Source organism: Coturnix japonica, chromosome 8, assembly GCF_054131305.1.
Source record: "Coturnix japonica strain WE chromosome 8, WE-NBRP24, whole genome shotgun sequence".
NCBI lineage: Eukaryota > Metazoa > Chordata > Aves > Galliformes > Phasianidae > Coturnix > Coturnix japonica.
In genome coordinates this window covers 27,263,507-27,284,801 of record NC_140670.1, presented here as the reverse complement: position 1 = coordinate 27,284,801, position 21,295 = coordinate 27,263,507, and the positions used below count along the sequence as shown (strand labels likewise).

The window sequence follows — 21,295 nt, the reverse complement described above, 5'->3', positions numbered from 1 at the left end:
AGTTTAGAACCCTTCCCATAGCATGCCAAGATCTTTCAAGTAGTTAAACCAAGTTTATACTACAGGAAGTAAAACATAGCTTTTTAATCAAATTGGCTAACATATATTATACTGTTAATAAAAAAATGTACAATATCAAGTAACATCAATCTCTTCAGTGTAGTCAAGTGCTAGAAATAAAACGTATCTCACATTCCCTGCTTACTTTTTATCCCTGAGACTTCTAATAAGCTGTCTCACCTGAATAATAGATCTTTAAGTTACCTTTAAACCATCTACTCTACAACTTCCAACTTGCTTTTGAGCTCCAGAATTAAAGATGCTGTCACTCATTTCTGTTCCTTGCATTCAGACTCGATGGGAGTTCAAAATGTTTACTTCAGCCTGTACTTTGGAGAATGAGAGCCTAGCTATTTCACACCAGATTGCAGTTCTAATCAGTGGACTAGGCCTAATAATCCCACCTCAGGTTAAATCTTCCCGTGTGCTTTTAGCTCCTTCTGTGAGCCACTTTCTGTGATCTTTTAAGCAGACCGACTGTTGTGCATAATGCAGGATATTTTTTCATAGGTTCACTCAGCACGTATCCTAACGAATTATAGGATTATCCTCCCTCGTGTCTTTCTTAAAACAGAATTAGGTATACAGGGCAGTAATTAACTAAATACTGCATTACATAGTACTGTTTTTTTCTCCTGGATTGACATTTCAGAAGCCTCAAGTTGTCTCTAATTTAAAGCAGGTTATGCATTACCAATTGCACAAAAACATTTGGATGTGCTGAGTTCATGCTCAGCTTTTAAATATGTTCATTCAAATTTTTATGTACGTGGGAAATAAGATGTGTACTAGGTTGGCCACAAGTAGCTACCTGCTTTGGCTGTAGTGACCTGACTTCTGCAGTAAATTTGGCAAATTTAGCATGCACAGATGAATGCAAAACATTTATGAGGATCTGCAAAAAACTGTTCCTAAATGTGTGTCTGCACAAATCCTGTGTGTGCATGTGAAAAAGCTGTTTGATCAGAACTTTCCTGATCAATAGTGGCATTCTTATTACAGTAGCATGCCCACTCCTACTAAAGGTAGTGCACTCACAATTGCACATATCTAAGTTAAATTCTCGAAGACTATTGCAAATAAATGTTCTCTCTGTGTGCTATTTTACACACTTCAATCACATACACGATGCAATTATCCAGTTCCGAGGGCAAGTTTAGGAATTTATCCCTGCAGGAAACTTCCTATGTATGAATTCAGGCGTCAAATGCAAATTCACAAGGAATAGTTGTTCATTTTTCTTATTTTGAACTTAATTTGTTAGGCACATTCATGCAACTATTGGCAGAATTGTGCTCTCATCAAGAGAGCCTAAACCTTATTACTTTTAATTAAGATTTCCTGATTATTCCTGAGCATTCAGTCATGGTTATTTGCAGATGAGAAATTCTGATTGTTATAGGCACAACTGCAAAGGTTTAGATAAAAACCACACATGGTCTATACGCAGCTAATGAGCTTAATGAGGATACTTAGGAACCATTAATTAAGCAGAGGCTTTTCACCTTCAGGCTGATGACTGGGATATGATGTTGTATTTAGAAGCAGCACTGACAACTCTTTGATAAGTGCCCTTCGTGGGAGAGACATGTTTTTTGGGAGCCTAACATCACATGAACAGCCTCTGAAATACAGGTCATGCTGGCTCTTGTAAGTGTAACAGAGACTGAACTGGCGTTTCATGAACGTTTTAAATAGAGCAACTGGCAAAGTTGCAACTCCAAATAATCTCTGAGCCAGTGAGATGCATCTGCTCATATGCTCGGCAATTCTCATTCATCATCTGCTGCCCTGTGTTCCTATAAAGCCTGTTGTTCTGCAGTTATGTTCATCCATGCACAGCGAATCAGAAGTGCTATGTCCTGTGCTGTTCAAGTGGTCACTCAGTGTGAGAAGCATAGTGATACCCCAGATCCCCTTTTAATGATGTGCTCAAATTCTAGTAAGGCTAATTCCATCCTGGCTGCTAAACACAGCATCCCTTTAACCTGTTAAATTCACTTCTGACTGGAAGAAGCTTATCTCACAGAAAGGGAAATTAAGAGCATGCGGAAACATCTCAAGTTCTTTGCAGTATTACAAACGTGTATCCCATTAATTCCTTAGCTCCTTTGATGAACTGCACTGCCTAAGGTAAAAATTATTAACACTTTTGTGCATTGGACCTGTCCTCTTAAGAGAAGTGCTTCAGATCCACCTCCTCATTTCAAAAATACTACAGAATAGTTGGTGTTGATCTGAGCTAGATGAAACTGGCTACCTAGAAATATAAGGCTGTATGTCCCATTAATAATCTCCTGAACTATCCAGTCTACTACAGCATAATACTTCAAACTGCAGGGAAGCTACTCAGAATAAATCTTCAAAAGTTTTAGTATGGAAACCTTGTAAAATATACCCCAAATGATAGCTGATCTCTATTATTCGCATTATTAGTATTCCTCTATTTATATTCTCCCGCTTATTAAATGTAAATGTAAAAGTAAGCCTTCTGTCCCTCTGTGAATAATTTGTGTGATGAAACAAAACAGAAGAATATCTTATGAATACGATTTTGCATAATCTGATAATTATTTGCATAATCTGATTATTATAGGCTCAGAATTTTTTTTAACGTGGCTATAATTTACAAACAAGTGAAACTCCCGATACTTTTTGTGTCTATGAAATTGTTTCAGTTATGGAAAAGTGTTTCTTCGTGTTTCACTGAGCTCAGATTTGAGGCAGTACTTGCAGATGGTATTAGGAAGTTTGTGCTTTCATTTGTTGCTGCCTGGAAAATTTCCCATTGGTGCTGTGGGACCAGGCCAGTAAAGAATAAGAAGAATCATTCTAATAAGGTCGTGCTGTTGCAGACCTCTCTTACAGAAGAGTTTCTCTAGTTATTTGAATAGCTTCATTAACTACAATGCAAGTGTTGTGGGTGAGAGCATTGTGTAAATAATGGATATGAAGAAAGCCGTTATAATATAATCCATTAAAGTACTGCATACACTGCTGTAGTCCATTAAAGAGAAATAAGGTTAGATTTTGATTCCTACTAATTACAGGGAAGGTTTGATTTCTCTCTCCTCCACTCCAGTGCATGAAGAATGAAGTATATATATTTAGATTGCTACATCACAGTCTCTTTTAAGTACTGAGTTTTAACATGTATTCTGCAAGGGCCTTTTAGTAACATTTAGGAAGCTGATTAGACACACAAAGGTCTAGGTTAGCTAATGAAGATCTGCTGGTAAGGCTGTGGTTGTTTGCTTGTTTTTTTGTTTTTCCTTTGCTCATCACATAAATCTGGTGAAACCTAAGAAACTTAAGCTTATTGCTGAAAAAGAAATGCCAGCAATTGGAATTGTATGATGTTCATTTGCTTTCAGAAATCAGAATGACATCAGAGCTTCTTACTCAAACGTACTAGCACAGAATTTGAATGCCTGTCTATAAACATATAGAGAAAGGTAAAACTTCTAATAAACGTCAAGTGAATGGAACCTTACTCTTTTTAGGGGTGCCCTATGATGGAACAAGGGGTGATGGGCAGAAATTGGAATATAGAAAGTTCTTTACAGCTTCTTTGTTGTGTGGGTGACAGAGCACTGAAATGGGTGTTGTAAAGTATTCTGTGGAGATATTCAAGGCTTACCGGGACACTTTCCTGTGCAGCCTACCGTAGGTTTTTGTAGGGGGCTGGACTTGATGATTTCCAGAGCTCCCTTCCAACCCCTACAATTCCATGATTCTGTGAAAATAAGAATAGATTACTATAAACACAACTAACAGATACACTTGAAGTTGTCTTATTATATTTTGTGTTTTAAAAAAATCCTACGTTTAGCGACTCTGATCTTTGCCAAAACATAAACTATTTGGGTGATATTTTCCAAGCTGTGTTTGTGGCTCTGGCTAGATTTAAAGGGAACAGATGTCTCTCAGAAACACACTGTGCCACAGCCTGTTTTTATGGTAGTCTCACCTTGGTAAACTTGATTGCACTGATAAAAATAAGCTTTCTGTTATTTTTATTCTGAATGGTATTCTCAGCACTAGAAAGGGACGTGGCTACTGAGACGAGTACTGCAGTAAGTTCACTTAAAATTTCAGCCCTCTGAGTTCTGCAGATACATCTGTGCACCTGCAGAACTCAGCTACAGGATTAGGAGAACAGGGAGAAAATGCTTTAAATTTTTATTTCAGTGGCACTTCTGGAGAACAGACTGTGCCAAAAATGCAAAATTTCACTAATTAATCCAAATCACAGCTGTTCAAGAATGAAATACTTTAAAAGCAAAAAACAATCTTTAAATCATGTTGTGGTTTAATGGGACTCAGTCATAGCCACGTAACTGCGGATGTGAGGAAATAAATGCACTGGGATTGAAGGGTATAAATAAAACTGAGGGGGGGATCTGTGATGGGCACCTCAGCTAACAGGCTGATTTCCTCTGTCTTTCTGTGCAAGGTTATAACCGCAGCCCTTGCTTTTGCTTCCCTGTAATTGAAGCAAATATAGCTTGTTATCTGAAATGTTTTCTAATCCCTTTAAAGGCTGACCACTGTGTTTTCTTTGCATGTGTAACTGTGCCGCCACTCACAGCACGCACGTGCATACATACATGGTTCATAAAGACAAACATTTTGAATGTTCTTAGTCTCTTAACCAAAAACAGATGTTCATGGTCATTCTCTTCTTCCCTTCCCTTTAAAATTCATGAGTGAAATCAGTGCTCAAGAAACCAGCAATAATATCTGTTGCTTCAGGTTGGTGCAGCACGGAAGGCTGCTCCCTGTGCTACTCAGCGCTGCAGGCCTTGCGCCGGCTGCTGCTCAGGCAAGCTTGCCTGATCCTTCCCTCCAGCTGCAGAAGCAGATGAAGGCACCCTGGTCCTGCTGCCTGAGTGTGGTGGCAATGCGTGACCTCTGTTCCCTTCCACCTCCTGGCAGCTCGATGCTGGGTGCCTCATGAGACTGATGCATGGTCAGCCCTTCCCTGCTGAGCCCTATCCCTGAGGATCCCTTTGGGTCTCCCAGGCAGCCCCCGGCTGGACACCATCCCATCACCTGCCAGTCACGCTTGGTGCCAGCCCTCCTGCTGCCTGTGACGGCATGCGTGGAAATAGGAAAGGCAGCTCAGTGCCTGAATTCGTGTGGTGCCTCTTTCAAGGCTCATTAGTGCAGTGCAGACCCGCGCTGTTCTGGCTGAGCTGCTCACAGTCCCATCGTAGCCGTGGCTGACAGCTGCTCAGGAGTGTTTACAGCACACTCCAGTGCACCACGTAGCCTGGTCTAATAGGGGAGGTAGGCACTTCACCTGCTGCCAAACAGAACAACTTTGTTTGCATATTCGGACACGCAAGGGCACACACTCTAGCCCGGGGACGTGCTGTGGGATCTGTACTCCTTCAGCGGCTTACCTTTGTTCAAAATTAAAAGCTGAAGTTGTTTTGTAACGGGGATTGTAATAGCTTCGTGTTCATGTTTCTGTTCTTTAGATGCTGTTCGGTGCACAACAGCCAGATGCTACCTGTTACCACCGCATATGGCGCTGGGTTGATAGTTGTAGTAAATCACTAGAAGAGTGGGTTTTAATAATGAAATCCCAAACAACTTGTCTTTGGATTACGTGGCCGTTCAGTTTTATAAACAGAAGAAAAAAACAAAGCCTAGGCGGCTTAAGCCATTGAGATATTAACAAAACTTATTCCATCTATGCTTTTTAGTATTCTGTTTTTCTTCTCTGCCCTTCTTAATGCAAAAATATTTGCTCGAGGCAAATCCATAAAAAGACCATATTAGGAGAATTGTGTAATATTCTCTAAAAATGGAAGGAGGAATCTAGGACTTCAGAAATCCATTTTACTTAGAGAAATAAATGACTGAGCATGAAAACAAAATTGTAACATGTTACTGTACTGCCATGAAAGGTAAGTCAGGCAGTTCAGTTGACTTGGCTTGGTGTCATATTTTGTACTGTGCTTGCTGGGAGACTAATTGCTTGAAATAAATATTTGAAGATCTCCATGTCTGGTCCTTGTAAGCTGTTTGATCAGTTTGGTATTTCTGATAGGATCTGTTTTTCGTAAAACCTTGAAAGATTGCTGCTAGACAAGGTTTGTGCCGTGTTGTCCCAGCCATATATATTTCTGCAGTGAGGGATGGGGCTTAGGTAGACCCCATCTTTTTTAAAGTAATGGATCTTGGAATGGTCAAGCAGTGTTCATACTGTGCAGGTCATTTTTCCTCTTTTCCCCACCTCTGCTCCTTCTGGGAGGCTTACTTCTGATCTCCATCTCTTTATCAAATTTTCTCATTGTTTTCAGATTGAAGAGGTAAACTGCTTAAAATCTGAGCAGCTGAGGGGCATGGGGAGGTTTTAAATGCAACGTGTTTTCAATTATGAAAGCCAGAGCTTTCTGAAGGTGAACTATACAGGTCTGCCACTGTGCAGTGTTGCCCATTAAGCAGCTGTCTGTGGGTTTGAGATCAGACTTGACTTGCGATTTATGAGTGGTTGAGCTGGTAGAGCAGTGGGTGGCTGATGGCATGGAACAGTGCTCAGGGTTGCTGGCATCCTGGCAGCCTGGCTCAACTATAGGAGAGCTTTGGGTGGAAATCCTGAAAAAGTATACCTTCATAGCAGAAAAGGGACAAGAGGTGTCATGTTAAGTTGGGTGCAAAGCCTTGGGTCAGGATTGTAATGCTGGGAGATGTGGGAATCTGAACAGACTGGCTGATAAACTGCTCACTGCATGACACTGCAGCCTCTAGAACTCCGTGTTTCCCCAGTGCATATTTGGGCACAAGGGGATAAGGGGTTTGTTTTATTTAATGTATCTCAGCTTAAAAAAAAACTTGTGATTTTATTCTTATGGTGCTGGGTGTTATCTACATCGATTTAGAGACTAGTACCAGCAGTATCTTAGTAATTCTTGCTTTTAAAGTATTTCATTCAGTGTATGAAATAGAATAACAGGACTGTGGTGCTTTTGTGGAAAATGACCATCAATAATTTTATGCCCTAATCTTGCATTTTTAGGATTGATTCACAAAAGAGAAAGAATAACAAGCAGGAAAAAAAGGATCTCACTTCTTTGTTGTAGGCTTGTGCAAAGCTGATTGTTTTAAAAGCTTAAATGTCTTTGTACTCTGACTGTGTGGTATGGGCTTCAGAATTATCCTGTGCTGAATTGGATCCCTGTTTTAGTGGCCTGTGTCTCTGACCTGCACTTTGCTTACTCTTGCAACTCTTCCTTGTTGAAGGTAATTTATACTCCAGCGAGGCACAGTACAACCATGCTAATAAGAAAATACTATTGACAGTTGTGATAGATGTACCTACCACTTAGTGTGCACAGAAGAGTTAAAGTGATTGCATTTTTACAGTCTGTGTATTTCTCTGCTTATTGTTTGTGTCCTGCTGTTAGAAAAACAGCTTAGTTGCATAGTAAATCTTTCCAATCAACACAAGAAAAGAACAGAAGGGAACGTGCACCCTCATTTGTTAGAGCTACTTCAGAAGGATGGTCATTTGAAGGATGTATTCCAGGAAATTTGTCCCTCTTTTTCAGAAAGCCTTGTTAATATGAGCAAAGCTAACCAGGCATCTCAGGAGAGGATAGAGGCATGCTCATTAAAATTATCTAAAGAAACAACCGATACAGCAGATATCTGTCATAATGATACTTCTGTTGTCCCTCTCTGCAGTGTCTAAGCAATAAGTTCCATAAGGCACATAGGGCCCAATGTGTGTAGCTGAAAGCAAGGGACTGGTTTCTGAACTCAGCTGCTTACTCTGTGTCTGTTTGCATTCAGGTCCACTGCATTCAGTTCCCTTTACATCTTTTCCTTCCCTTCTCTCCCTCCAAATTAAACGTTACCTCCATTTGGAGCAGTCCCCAGTCAGACCTTTTACTTGCTGTAACATAGATATGCACACTATCATGGATATATAAAAATACTGCTGGATGACAAACCATAGATAATGTGAATATGGACTCCTGGTGAGATACTGCTCTAATGTTTAATGCATTTATTAACTATGTAAAGCTATGACTTGTGGAAGCTGGATTCATAATTGGAACATGGCATTTCTGGGAATAAATCCTTGCCTATAAGTGTCTGCAAAGGATGGAAGCTGAGGAATTTGAGGTATGGGAAGCAGACTTACTAGGTTTGGGACCTTACAGTAGTTGTTAGGTGCTGGGCAAGAGAATTCTAGGTTAGGGTGTGTCAAGCTAGGTTGTACATACAAAGTCATTTAGGAGGCACTGGGGCATAAGGAATATGGAAGCCCACAGATTTCATTTGAAGTAAGTCCGTAAATGAAAGCTGGATAAGAAATCCCTCAATAATTCTTTTTCCTTTGATAAATCCACCAGCTCCTCTCTTGGTCTCCGTCCTCATTTCTTTCTGGGAAGGGAAGAAGTAAAATTTTGCTTCTAGGCATGAGGACTTTTTCTATCCTGGACATGCAGTTGGTTTTTCTACCAACCCCTGACCAATCCCAACACCTTTGTTTGATGAACACTGAAAAGTAAATGTTGTGAGGGCCCAAACTGGGCTTGTGTGACAAATGCAGTGTACTGAGAAGCTCATCATGAGGTGCATGAATACGATTATATCTAAATATAATCTGTTGCTTGTGCTATCACAGTGATAAGACTCTATGAAAGCAGATGTTCATTTTTACAGAATATAAAAGCTTAAGTGAGTGCAAAATTTTTGCAATATGGGGGCAGCTTTGCCAGAGTAGCCGCCATTACTGAATTACAGTTCCCTGCAAAGCCATCTCACATAACTCACTGTACAGAGGCATGTCACAGCTGAGTATATGTCATTAGCAAATGCTGTTTTACCTCAGTGAAAGAGATTTCATACCTCTTTCCATATGTTTAACCAGTTATTTTAAGCCGCTTTTCTTTCACTGTTATTTTTTATTATTATTATTTTTATCAGCTTATCTTTTGTTGAATGATGAAATTTGTGTAGATTTTCTTGTCAACAGATAAGAGTATTATAACAAAATCAAAATAATTGTAAGTTTGAATACTGACTTATTTGCCAATTGCATGGGCTATTTTACTCCTGCAGAATTAGGTGCTTTCAGCCTGTTTCAGGAAACCTCCCTTGCCTTGTTCATCAGGCAGGTAGGAAGCCTGAGGTGGGGGTTTGGTGCTCAGTCTTTAGAGTATGTTATAATAAACAGCTCTCATTCCCCACAGTTGTTGATGGCATCAATGCTTACTGTGTGAATTGTCTGCAGCTGTACAAGATGGGCATGGGTTTCTGTTTAATTTTTTAGGATAATGAGAGATGTCGTAGAGTAATATCCAATAGTTGAGAGTATCCTTCATAATTCACGTTCATCTCCCTGCTTGGGTGTATTTCCACCAGGACAATCATCACAACGTCCAAGTCCTTATTTTTTTTACCTTGTATCGGGTGTTCAATCACTGTGGCACAAATACAGCAGTTCTGGTGCTTGTAGAGCCCTTTGTAGAAGACTCAGGAAGAAATAATTTTCCCTTTAGGTTGTAATTACAGGACATATGCTTTCTATAGCACTCTCTTCAACACACAGGACTTTTTTTTTTTTTTTTCCATTACTTGTGATTTAGTGATGCACTGTTGTATTACAGTAGTGCAACCTATGCCAGCATTTCCATTATAACCCATTTTTACAGGTTTATAACTCAACAGTAAAAATGTACTCTTCCAATTTGAAACTTGGCATATAATGTCTCATCCCATCTTCAAAGTGATATTTTTTCTTTCCCTCTGCTTTTTCCACTGAAAAAAGAGGCTGCATTTTTTTGCTGTATTTTTAAATGGAAGAATTTATCCTCTCTAATAGGAGAAAAGTCTGCCTGATTATTAAAATTACTTTCCAACTCTAAGAAAGTAGGACTTGATAACAGAGGTTGCAAGTGAATAAGTGTTGGTGTTAAAATTACTGTGAATACAGAGAAGTACTACTTTCTAAGCTAAAGGTGTAGGGAATATTGATCAAAATGATTGGAAAAAAACTTTGTGTGTGTTGGTTTTGTTTCTGCTTGTCAATATAACCCTTAGAATAGTGTCCTCAGAAGTAAATATGATTTAGCTGCTGTCTGCTATTGTTTTTCTGCCTGAATGAAGCTAGGGAAGACTCTACTGCATATAAACAAAATAAAGATGTTTTTATCCTTTGTGGTTTGAGGAACACAGAACTGAAGGAAGAAAAATGTTGACTTGTAGTAGGGTGACCAACTAGCAAGAGCAGATTATGGTTAACGCAGTGCTGCAAATCTAGAGCAGGTGTACGCAGTAACGAACAATCCTTCTGACAGGCAGATGCTTCTGTGGACTAGGAAATTTAGCACTGAATGTCAGACTGGGGGAGGTTTACAGTCCTTGTAGTTTACACAGCTAAGATCTGAGCACCTGCTCATAGTTCCTTTTAAACCTCAAACTTCAATTTAGTGTAGTTTATAGGATAAAAGAAAATCAGGATTGGAGTCCAGTTTCTCTTTCTTTATCCATCTTCCTTTGGCTATCCACTTGAGAGTTGAAATCTCCCCAGCTGTTATTTAAGAGTGTTTCCTAGTTGGTGTGGAAACTACCATCATTGCAAACACAGCAGGAAGGCACCACTATGTTGTTTCTTCTTGCAGTAAGTTTGCTTTGAGTCTATTTTTCCATTTAGATAGTTTAATTTATGCTTACCATAACCACTTTAATGGTAGTAATTAGAAGAAAGGATATGTAAGAAGAGATTTTGTGAAGGGTTTTTATTAATTAATTGTGGTATTATTTTAGCATATATTTTAAAACTGTAGACATGTATACAATATGCATTCTTACTATAACTAAACTGTCTCACTTAAATCCTAGCCGTTTTAGGTTTCCAATTTTCTCTAGTAAATCTATTTTATATACAAAAGTGTCATGAAAATGTGCTTCTTAATGTTCAGTTCCTTCATTTAGATTCTAAAATCAGCAATTAGGTCATAGAATATTTTGTATCCCCAGGCAGCACCAAAAGGCTCTCAGATATTAACCGAAAAGGCTGTATGTAGAACTGAATTTTTGGGAGGTATATAATCCAAATGGTTAGCGCTTCCTCACATGACCATTAGTCCAATCCATCTTTGCCGAAACCATTATTGAAAAGTCTCCCAGCCCAGTCAAGTTCACTTGAGCAATGGAAATATTAAACACCTTGATGGCAGACAGAGTGCATGCTATTGCTTTCATTCTGTGCGATATTGCCACTGCAAATGTTTCCTCCTTGACCCAGCGTGGAGAGCATCCAGTAATAGCAACTGCATGCTCATTGTAAGATGTATATGAAGGTATTTCAGATTCATTTTCTGTAGGCTTTGATCATCAGAAATGTTCATGCATTTATTAATATTCCATATGTAACAGTCAGTGAGCATAATGTAAACAAACAGCTCGTTTTGACTTACAGGTACATATGTTAAAAGACATTAAACGTTCTATCTATTTATCCAGAAGAGACAATGTGGCAGCCATGCAAGTTATTAAAACTATGTTTAAATTTTGGAAATAATACATGAAGAAATTGCAAGAATTCTTAAGGATAGAATGCTCACGTATTGTGCATTTTCCTAAGGCTTAGAAATACAGTAGGTTTTTTCAACTGTTCGGTAATATTGTGGTAATTATTAACTGTCATATTTCATTTCTTCTTGCGAACAGCCAGCATCATTTTTAAGGGGGCACAGAACGCAACATGTTCTTTGCAGCTGGCAGCTCTCATCATTGTAATTACTGAGCACCCTTAAAGTTTTATTGTAAATTCAAATCGGAATGGAAAACATGCTGTTACACTGGGAAAGCTTATTTGCTAATCGTGTGCAAATCACTGTTGAAATCATAGGAGTTTGACAACCCTTGTGAATTCATCTAATTGTTTTGTGCTGACTGTGTGTAAATGTTCAGGGAGTAAATTTTGTGTTTGTTTCTAGGCACAGAAGAAGCGGAAATCCAATGAATCCGTAGATGTAGAACTCTGTCTTAATGAGGTAAGAGTGCAGATACTCTTACACAGGTGTGCCCCATAATATAAAATGTTCTTTGTTCTGATTCTGTGATTATACCTGTATTTTTCTTACTGAGGCTCACATTGATGTACAAGTCTGTACTTGCCTTTGCCTGCCTACTGCAGATTTGATATTGATAGCACAGGATACAAGGAACGCAAATACCACAATCAGAGGAGGAAAGAAAAAAATTTGTAAGCTGGAATCCTCCATCTTCTCTGATCCCAGGGATTAGAATCAATTTATTATTGAAGTTGTTGTGTTGACTATGTAGAATATGCATTGTTTTATTATTTTTTCTAAAATTGGCATGATAAGTGCTGGTGGCTCAAAACTATGTCATCCATAACAACAGCAAGTTTTATGCATGGAACCATTGTTAAAGTAGGGATCTCTTAATACTTTATTCCTTTTTTCTGAGTCATGCTATGCTGATGTTAATCATTAATGTTGCTTTCATCCTTTAACTTAACTTTAAAACATTACCATTTGACTTCAATTTCTATGCCTTTTGTATCTTCCAATCTGTGACAGTGATATACAGGTAAGAGTGTGTTGCCTGCAACAAGAGTGGAGGGTGGGACATGAACAAAGAGAAGATGAATTCCATGGCACAGATTTAAATAGTTTACAATGACAATGTGTAATGGTGACCAAGGAAAATATTGTGTCTTGCAGAATGCTATTGGGAACGACAACACACCAGGAGTCTCCACCAGCCACATATCCTCGGAGAATTCATTTGCTCTTCCTACAAGCTTCTATCCAAGCACACCACTCATTCTGATGACAATTGCACTCTCACTCTTTTTGTTCCTAAGCTCATCAGTCGTCTTGTAGCTGCATTGCAAAAGGACATGTAAAAAAAAAATATCTGTTTCCTGTCCTCTGTTGTTTATCTGGAATTCCAGGTCTGGGGGCTAAGCTGAGGCACTCCTGCTAGAACAGTTTGTCAGCTGGATTTTTTTTTTTCTCTCTAAAAAAGCTTCTTGTGATATTTAGAGGCTTTGTGAAATACTTGGTGCAGTGCTACATTCCAAACCCAAGAGGCTTTTGGGCATGCGGTGTTTTAAAGAGACGGTGTATAAATTTGCCTGTAAAGCAATCTGGTTGGATTATTTTAAAAAGTATATTAATTCTGGCCTTTACCTGAGAAGGAGGATGGCAGTTTTCTTAAGGTCCTATTTATCTATTTGGATGGTTTTGGTTTTCATATTGATCAGACTCCAGATTATCGAGGATGCCAGGCTTTTGTCTAGCGGTGAATGTTCTCCCAGAGAGTGGACTTTATGAAACTTGTTCATTTGATAAATTGCTACTGATGTTAAACTCTTTCAGTGTATTAGCATTTTCCTCTTTAAATGTTTACGTACTGTAAGTGATTCTGCATTCCCTGCTGAGAAGCCATTCTAATTCGCATACAGGTATAATGTATGTCTTTCAGTTAAATTCTCATAGAGTGTGGCATAGAACTTTCTAACAAAACATTTATCTTTTAATAATAATCATCTAGCCTTAACAAGGGTGAAGATTCTTTAAATTAACAAGCAGCAGCCATTGTGAAAGCTCCATAAACATACATTTTGTAAACTTTGAGGATGAACAGTAGAAAAAAATTTTGCTGCAGGGTTTCAGCTGTACAGTCACTGGTCTTCTATGCTTCCATTGTGACAATATAGTCCAATTATTATACTGTTCATTCAATAAAAAAGATATGCATTTTATTTGCTCTACTAAAATGGCATTATCTGTCTATATATAGCTGATGATGTCAGCTCAGAAAGTTACAGGAACGTCATACCTTACTTCTCTTATCACAGCACTGTAGAGGGAAAAAAAACAAAAGGCAGCAGGTTATTGTTTAAACCTTGGTTTATTACTGAGACTGCTAAAACCAGCACAGAAGGATGGCTGATCCAGTCACAAGGCAGCGTCATGCACACTCACCCATGTGGCAGGCATTTCTTACCCTCGTAGTCCTTACTGCAGCCCATGGGATTGTTGACATGATGAGCTGTTTGCAAGACCTGTTCCATAAACGTTTGGATGGCAATATTGCCAGCATACACGATTTGATCGCTTTGGCTTTCATTCAGTGACACTGACAGCGTGTGCTGGCTCATGGTGACTTTCTGCTGTATCTGGAAGGAATTCTTTAAAGCTCTAAGCGTCATCAAACAGGCAGTGTTTCTCCTGAGGGCTGTCCTCATACCTTCCCGTGACAGCTTGGTGACGGTTACAAGCAGTTGTGTCTAAATGTTCAACAGTAATCAGTTCTTGCTTTTCTAAGAGGAGAAGATAATTTTACCAAGCAAAGAGCTCATTGTGTCGAATGTACAGATTTACGTCGAGACTTACACAATACTGCCCAAGCCTGCTTTGAAATGCCTGGATCAGTTATTTGCTATACAACTGTAAGGTACAAATTACTGTTTTATGAACCACAATGAAGTTTGGGAGTGTGCAGAATAGGCCTTTTACTAAGAGATCATTAAGCCTATTGACCAGATCATCTTTTGAGCTTTTTCTTTGCTAATAACAAACACTTCCAGAAATTATAGAATTCACTTATGTATTCTTGATTATGGTCACGTGATATAGGTTTAAAAGCACTGTCTGATAGAATTCTAGGATACTCTGTGCCACTGAACATAACAAATTAGACAGTATTACTCTTTAATTCTGTGCTGATAAGAAACTGCAAATTACTTTCAAAGGTGTCGGAACTGCTTTTGGAGAAGAAATATATAGCATATCATTAGTAGCAAAGCCCGTGTGGTTCCTATTGCTCTTCTTGTAGAAACTAATCAAATTATTGAAAACTAGTGACAACAGAAGAGTATGAGATTCATGATTTAAAAAATAAATCAAATTATTTTATGTGAAAAGGAGCTGATAGTATAACCTATTGAAATGGAAATGAATGTAGCGTTACGATCCAGAAGGCTGACATTACCCAATTAAAAATATTTCCAAAACAAATTCATAAACATTACAATTATTAAATCCATCTTTGATCCACAAAGCTTTCTTTAAAATATCATTTGTATTCATCACATTAAACATTTTAAGCAGTATCAGGAATTTTAATAACCTCCAAGTATAGTGTGTAGCTTTTTGAAGCTTTTATACATTTGGTTTGATTACAGTATGAGTATTTAATATAAATTATTAGGGCTGTGACACTGTGTGATCCAGAACAAAAGCTATTGATCACTTATGCTATAAACAACAACGTAATTAGCTTCTGATTACAAAATAAATGTCTAGTTATCTGATTCAATGAGAGTTACCTTTGGAAATACAATTATGGATACAGTAGAGGAGGAAATGGTGTTTTATACAGCTAGCCATGTTACCACAGACAACACAGAGCACTCAAGCTTTCTTTCCTAAATTAAAAGCATACTGAATTCTTAATTAAAAAAATAAATTGCTTATTAAACAGGCAAGAGGGAAAAAACCCTAAGAGTCTGACACTTAATGAGGTTTTTACAGACTTCATCATGCAAATATTGGAGGATTTTTAGAAATTGGACGTGGTGTGAATGATGTCAATTTAGCATGGTGGCCTTGTCAAACGCAGTCATTTACTACAGTACTGAAGTATGCAGATGATTGTTTTGTTTTTCCCCTTCTAGCCATTAAAATGCCGTGTATTGAGTGCTCAACCAACAAGCTAAGACTGGCTTTTATATAGTCCATTAACACATTAATTTTACCAATGTAGCAATAATATAGGAACTGTCCAAATACAGGATGTACATACAGATGACCTACTGTTTAAATTGTAAATTTAACCAATTCAGTTGTGTTTAAATTAAATCACGGACTACCATAAACATTTACAAGTCATCTTTTTCATTTAATGTCATAGAACAGATGTTGTCATTAGTATTATTAGGAGTGTGTATACACTGCCACGTTAAATAGCTTGAGTAGTGTGTTTCTCCTTAAGATTAGTACTCAGAAAGATTAAATTCACTCTGAACTGAACTATGTGGCTAATGTTTTAGCAGTATTTAAACAGGTATTAATTCCACAAGGAAAGAGGCAAGGATGATGAGCATTTTAGGAAAAAAAAATACCAATCAAGGCTTTCCCCTGCTCCTCAGGGGCACCAGTGGAGATGGAGACATCCAGCACTATGCAGCCATCCTGCACCTGGTCCTGTGCCATGATTTGGTCAGGAACAAAAGGCACAGCCCTCACTGCACTGACTGCTTGCTCATTGCCTGGCTGTCTCCAAGGGAATGGGGAGAGAGGTGCTGAGGGCAGTACAGCAAGCCTCCATCCATCCCTTTGCACTGCTTCATTCCCACTGTGTCATTAGGAAGAATTAGAAGGAACGGGAATTCTTAATCATTTCAGAGCATTTTGCAGACTCTGTCTGGAGACCTATTTCCAGCCTATTTTGTTTTAATGAAGTTATATCCTTGTAAGACACAACCTTTAGAAAATGAGGCTGTTCGTAATTTGAGGAGTTTGAGTCAGTAGACTGAAAATGTGAGCACACACATTATTTGCTTGCAGTTAGGCTGGAGATTAACAAAACAGAAGGAATCACCTTAAAATCTCAGTCTGATCTTAATTTGTGATTCTTGGCTTAATCTCAATGATATTTCCACAGAGAAGAGATGGTGAGAAACCAGTGAAGGAGAAGAGCAAAACTCAGAACAGCCCCCTGAAGGGACATAAATCATGTGTATGTCAAGTGACAGGAGGATCTCATACTTAGCACTGGGATTCTCTGCAAAGAGCTGGATTCTGTTAGGACCAGCACTCCATTACAGCAAGCAGTAAAAGGTGGGAATATCTGCACAGCAGTTGGAACTTTTTCATTAATAAATTGCAATTGTTCCTCTTCTACACCAAGGTGGATCTACCTCATTGAAAAATATGCAATCACTTCTGTGTTAAAACTTCTGAATGAATTCATCTGAGCTAAAGAGGCCCCCAAACCTGTTTTATACCCACGTGGTTATTCAGATTCTACCTGATGTCCATTACATCAAACAGAAGTGTGTTCAATTCTGATGAACTTGGCACAGAAATTAATCCGGTGACTTGTTAAATATTGCCCATCTTTAAATATTTGCTTTTTCTTACCAGCTCCGTTCTTTCTATGACGTTTCAATTATTGGCTATTTCAGCTTCCCCTTTTAACTTTGGAAGGTCATTTTTCCATACCCCACAGTAACCCACATTTACCTTACAGACTTTTATCTGCGTTTGTTATTATTTTGCTTTGTTTTTCAATTACAGCCTCCTCTTCTGAGAAAAAAAGCTGTGGTCAGGAATATGTCTCTGCTGAACCATCAACGCCTTTTCAGGCAGAGCAAATTGCAAGTTCCTATTTTATCTATCTGGTTAGCACTAGTTTGGCTAATACAAGCTAAAACATGATCTTTCTATTCCCCAGATGGAATTTAAAATTTAGTTTGATACTGAGTAAGGAATAAAAAGTTTTAAACTTTCACAAACTTTCAGAAATATTTAAATATTTTTTAATGTATTTTCCACTTGGAATTTCTGTCGAAATGTCACTAAATGATAATTATTATTTTTTTTTCAAAGGTAAGAAGTTACACTGTAAAATATAGATGTATCCGTTTGAAGGTAAAAATCAGGGAGGGTGATAAATTCCCATTTTTATCTCAGTATTGTTGCCACTTACTTTCATATGCTGTCCTTGCATGCTTTCTTCATCTGGGAATGTTTACCCAGGAGAGATTATACTTAACATATATGTTACCTGTGGGCCGGTCAGTAATCAGAAGGTAAATCCTACAACTCTTGCTCGGATGCTCAGCCTTCTGGAACTCATACAAGCTGGAGCAAGAAATTCAAGATGTAGCTCACAGACTGAAATTCAAAAGAGAGTAGAGGCAACCAATTTCTCTGAAGTATTGTTCATCAATATATATTGTAGTACTATAATTCTGTGCCATCTAAACTAATCACTAAAGTTCTCTGAGAACGTTTGACCGGGGCAGCTGCAGTTTTGGCTCTTTCACCTTTGCCAGGTGCCAATAGCTGAACTTTGCCATGTATACACTTAGAAGTAATTGCTGCCTAAATTGCAGCAGCCAAACCCAATACCACTTCAGAAAGGGTTCCTCTGACCTCATTTTCCCCTGCTTTTAGCGATTCTAACATGCTTCAATTCTTTTGCACTACTTTTTAATCTCTCTGAAGGATGATTTCCTGTAAGTTGTATATGTAAGGGCAAATATCTTCAAATTCCTCTTGTGGAAGTACCACAATAATTGACCTTTTTGCTTACAGCCTTCCATCCTGTCCAGCAACTTCAATCTTTATGAAACTGAGCAGCACTTTGGGGGATTCACCTTCCAGTAAATGAATCCAGGCTTGTTGTCAGGCTTCCTCAAGCCACTCATTCTAATAATGGATGGTATGGTGTAGTGGAAATGCTAAGTCAGGGCCTGAATCAGAGATGGAGCACCTGGTGGAAGGCAGGGCCAAACCCAGGCAGCTCAGGTGTATGCAATGTATTTGAGTGACTGGAAGGGGTGGTGCTGGGATCCACCCCTTCCCAGACCTCATTTAAGGGTTGATATTTGGCACAAGAGCATCTTGCCTGCTGGTGGTTTTCCAAAGGTAAGCTGTTTTTCTTTGTTTCTGCATCTATAGGTGCTGCACTTGAGCTTATCCTCACATCCTGCAGCCTGGGAATACCCCACTGTCTTTGTTGTGTTTTCCATCACCTTTTGTAGAGTTATATATAAGTAACATTAGGTAGTGTTATGCTGCTCCTTATGTCAGCTGATTCATACCCAGCAATTCTCCTGTATTGGTACCATTGATGCAAAGGGCCCTTCTGCTGGGCATTTGACAATGAATGCCTGCAAATTCTGCTCCCATGTGACAATGGGAGAGGGCATTTGAACCCCCGTGGTAAAGTGCAAAAGTGTTACCCCTTTAATTGTTTAATTCTCGTATGAAATATATCAGGTGTCTCTCTCCTTTCTAAACTCATTCATTTGGTCTGCTTGGATGCACCTATGAAAGCTGAAAACAGTTGGCTGGTGCCACCCAGCTCTCAGTGACCTAAGCCCATCTCAGGTCAGTTGTTATCTCCATCGGTTTCTTTCTGACCATTTTGTGGTCACTGGCATAGAAGCAGTACCACATAGGCACTACCATGCTGCAGAATTCTCTGGCTAGAGATAGAGAATCAGGAATGGTAGCACTGCTTCCTTACATCACAGAAGCCAGAAAACATGCTGGAACTATGGGCTAATTTTCAAAATACAATGAAAATGTCAGCGTCATTTCCTGCTTTGGGTTGAGACAAACACATTAACCCTTAATTTAACTTGGGAAGACTGTAGTAACTCTTAGAGGTGGAACAAAGCCCTTCAGTGGATTGCATCTGGCAGTTGGGAGCTCATAACCCAGGCTGAGCTGAGCTTGTAAAGAAAATAAAGTAGGAGGAACAACTGAAAGAAAAATATAGTCTTGAATTTTACATTGCCTCCTCTCCGGGAAGGTCACAGCAGAATTGAGGCATAAAACCAACCTCTTATCACTTCCCAGTACCCTCTACTGTTTCTCTTTAAGAAAAAAATAAATCCTGAAGGCAGGCAGTGGAAGAAATCACTTCAGAGCACTGCAACATACGGGAAACATAACTGGTGGCAATTATTAATCCCCATCCTCTCCCCTCCCCCAGAGTTTTTGCTACTGAGTTTGTTTGATTAACAGGGTTTGTACGATGTTTTGTGTGGCATCACTTAGTGCAGAAATGATTAGCTGTGATTAATACTGTTCATGCTGGGAAGGTGTGTGTTTCTTTCACTTGAGGCTTATGTCTAAGTTTGCATTTTTTGTTGTGTAAAGTGCACATCATAGACAAGAGCTGCAGTGAAGAGGAAATAGCAAGGGAAGGTTCAGGTAAAGTGATTTTAGTTACAACACAATGATAAGGGGATTAATTGTGAGTAGGCAGAAGGGATAAGGGAAACTGGTAGCGTTTAGACCCAGGACGACTGGCATTCACTGTGAACTGAGGATATCCAGTATTAGTATTTTCCTACTATTTCTTTTTCCATTTCTTTCTTTTTCCCTTCTTTTTCCAAACTTATCTGTCTAGAACATGCTTCCATTTTCTGGAGGAGATTCTTACGCAAATGGTTACCTTCTTGTGTAAACTCTATGTTGTCTTATGGATTTCTGTACATCTCACTGCAGGTTATGATGATGTGTCAGGTCGTCAGTCATAATGGCTGGTAATTTGTTGTAAGAAACCTTAAACCACTGTTCACTTGTTCCTGTTGACTTAGACGTTGCTCTAAGGCCGTTGCTTTTTGGACTGTTCACACTTTGGAAATCAAGTCATGATGTTTGGCATTTTCTGTTAGCATAATCCTCCCACATTATTATTGTACATATCCAGAAAACAATCCCTCTCAATAAACGTTATTCTCTTTTTTATTAAAAAGCATGTTTTTGTGACAAATATTTCCTGGTTGTTTGTTCTGTTTTGAATTATACAAAAGAAAGGAGGCTTAACTGGCAACAAAAAAAAAGAAAAAAAAAAAAGGAAAGAAAAGAAAATACGCTTATTAAAGGTTGATCTCATTGTTCCCTGTTGTTTTACAGTCCACTATGATCTAAGAAAACAAGAAATAAAGCTTTTCCCTTTAAATATCCGTGCACTTGCTTGCTCCCTAGTCTTTTTGTGCTAGCGAATGTTGCCTGTGAAATCACAATGAGCAGGGAATGTCTGATGGAAATGATAGGGAAATAGGCACAGGAGAAGCCAGCTGGTCCTATTCACTCATGCTCTGACATGCACACACTGCTCCATACCCACCCCTGCCCTCAGTCCCATGGGCCAGAAGCAGAGGGCTGGCTGCTCTTGGCACACATGGGAGCAGAGTGTTGCAAGGGCTTTGGAGACAAAAGCGTCTGGGAGGGGGGAAGGAATGGTGGGCAGACAGGCTTTCATGGTGCTCTTACTGGTGTCTAGAAGCTGAGAATAGCATCTGAGCATTTACTCATGTTCAGACAGAATGGGAAGGAGGAGAACAGAGATAGGAGGTCTCTGAGATGCTCTGACTATTAAGCAGCAGCCCCTCCAGGGAGAGGAAAGACCAGACCAAGTGGCATTCAGTGCCACCAGGCAGCTGTCTGTGCACAACCAGATGGGTTCCTTTGTGTGCATGATC

The 21,295-nt window shown here is 39.0% G+C and overlaps 1 protein-coding gene across 2 annotated transcripts in view; it reads left to right on the top strand.

Annotated features, from left to right (window-relative positions):
* GFRA1 (GDNF family receptor alpha 1) overlaps positions 1-20,782 on the top strand; it is a 144,114-nt gene extending 123,332 nt beyond the window's left edge. For both annotated transcript variants that reach the window (XM_015867420.3, XM_032445523.2), the window contains 2 exons: positions 12,027-12,083; positions 12,780-20,782. In XM_015867420.3, coding sequence (XP_015722906.2) covers positions 12,027-12,083; positions 12,780-12,941 — 219 coding nt within the window. In that variant the 3' untranslated portion in view covers positions 12,942-20,782. The remainder of the gene's footprint in view (positions 1-12,026; positions 12,084-12,779) is intronic.
* The last annotated feature ends 513 nt before the right edge of the window (positions 20,783-21,295 follow it).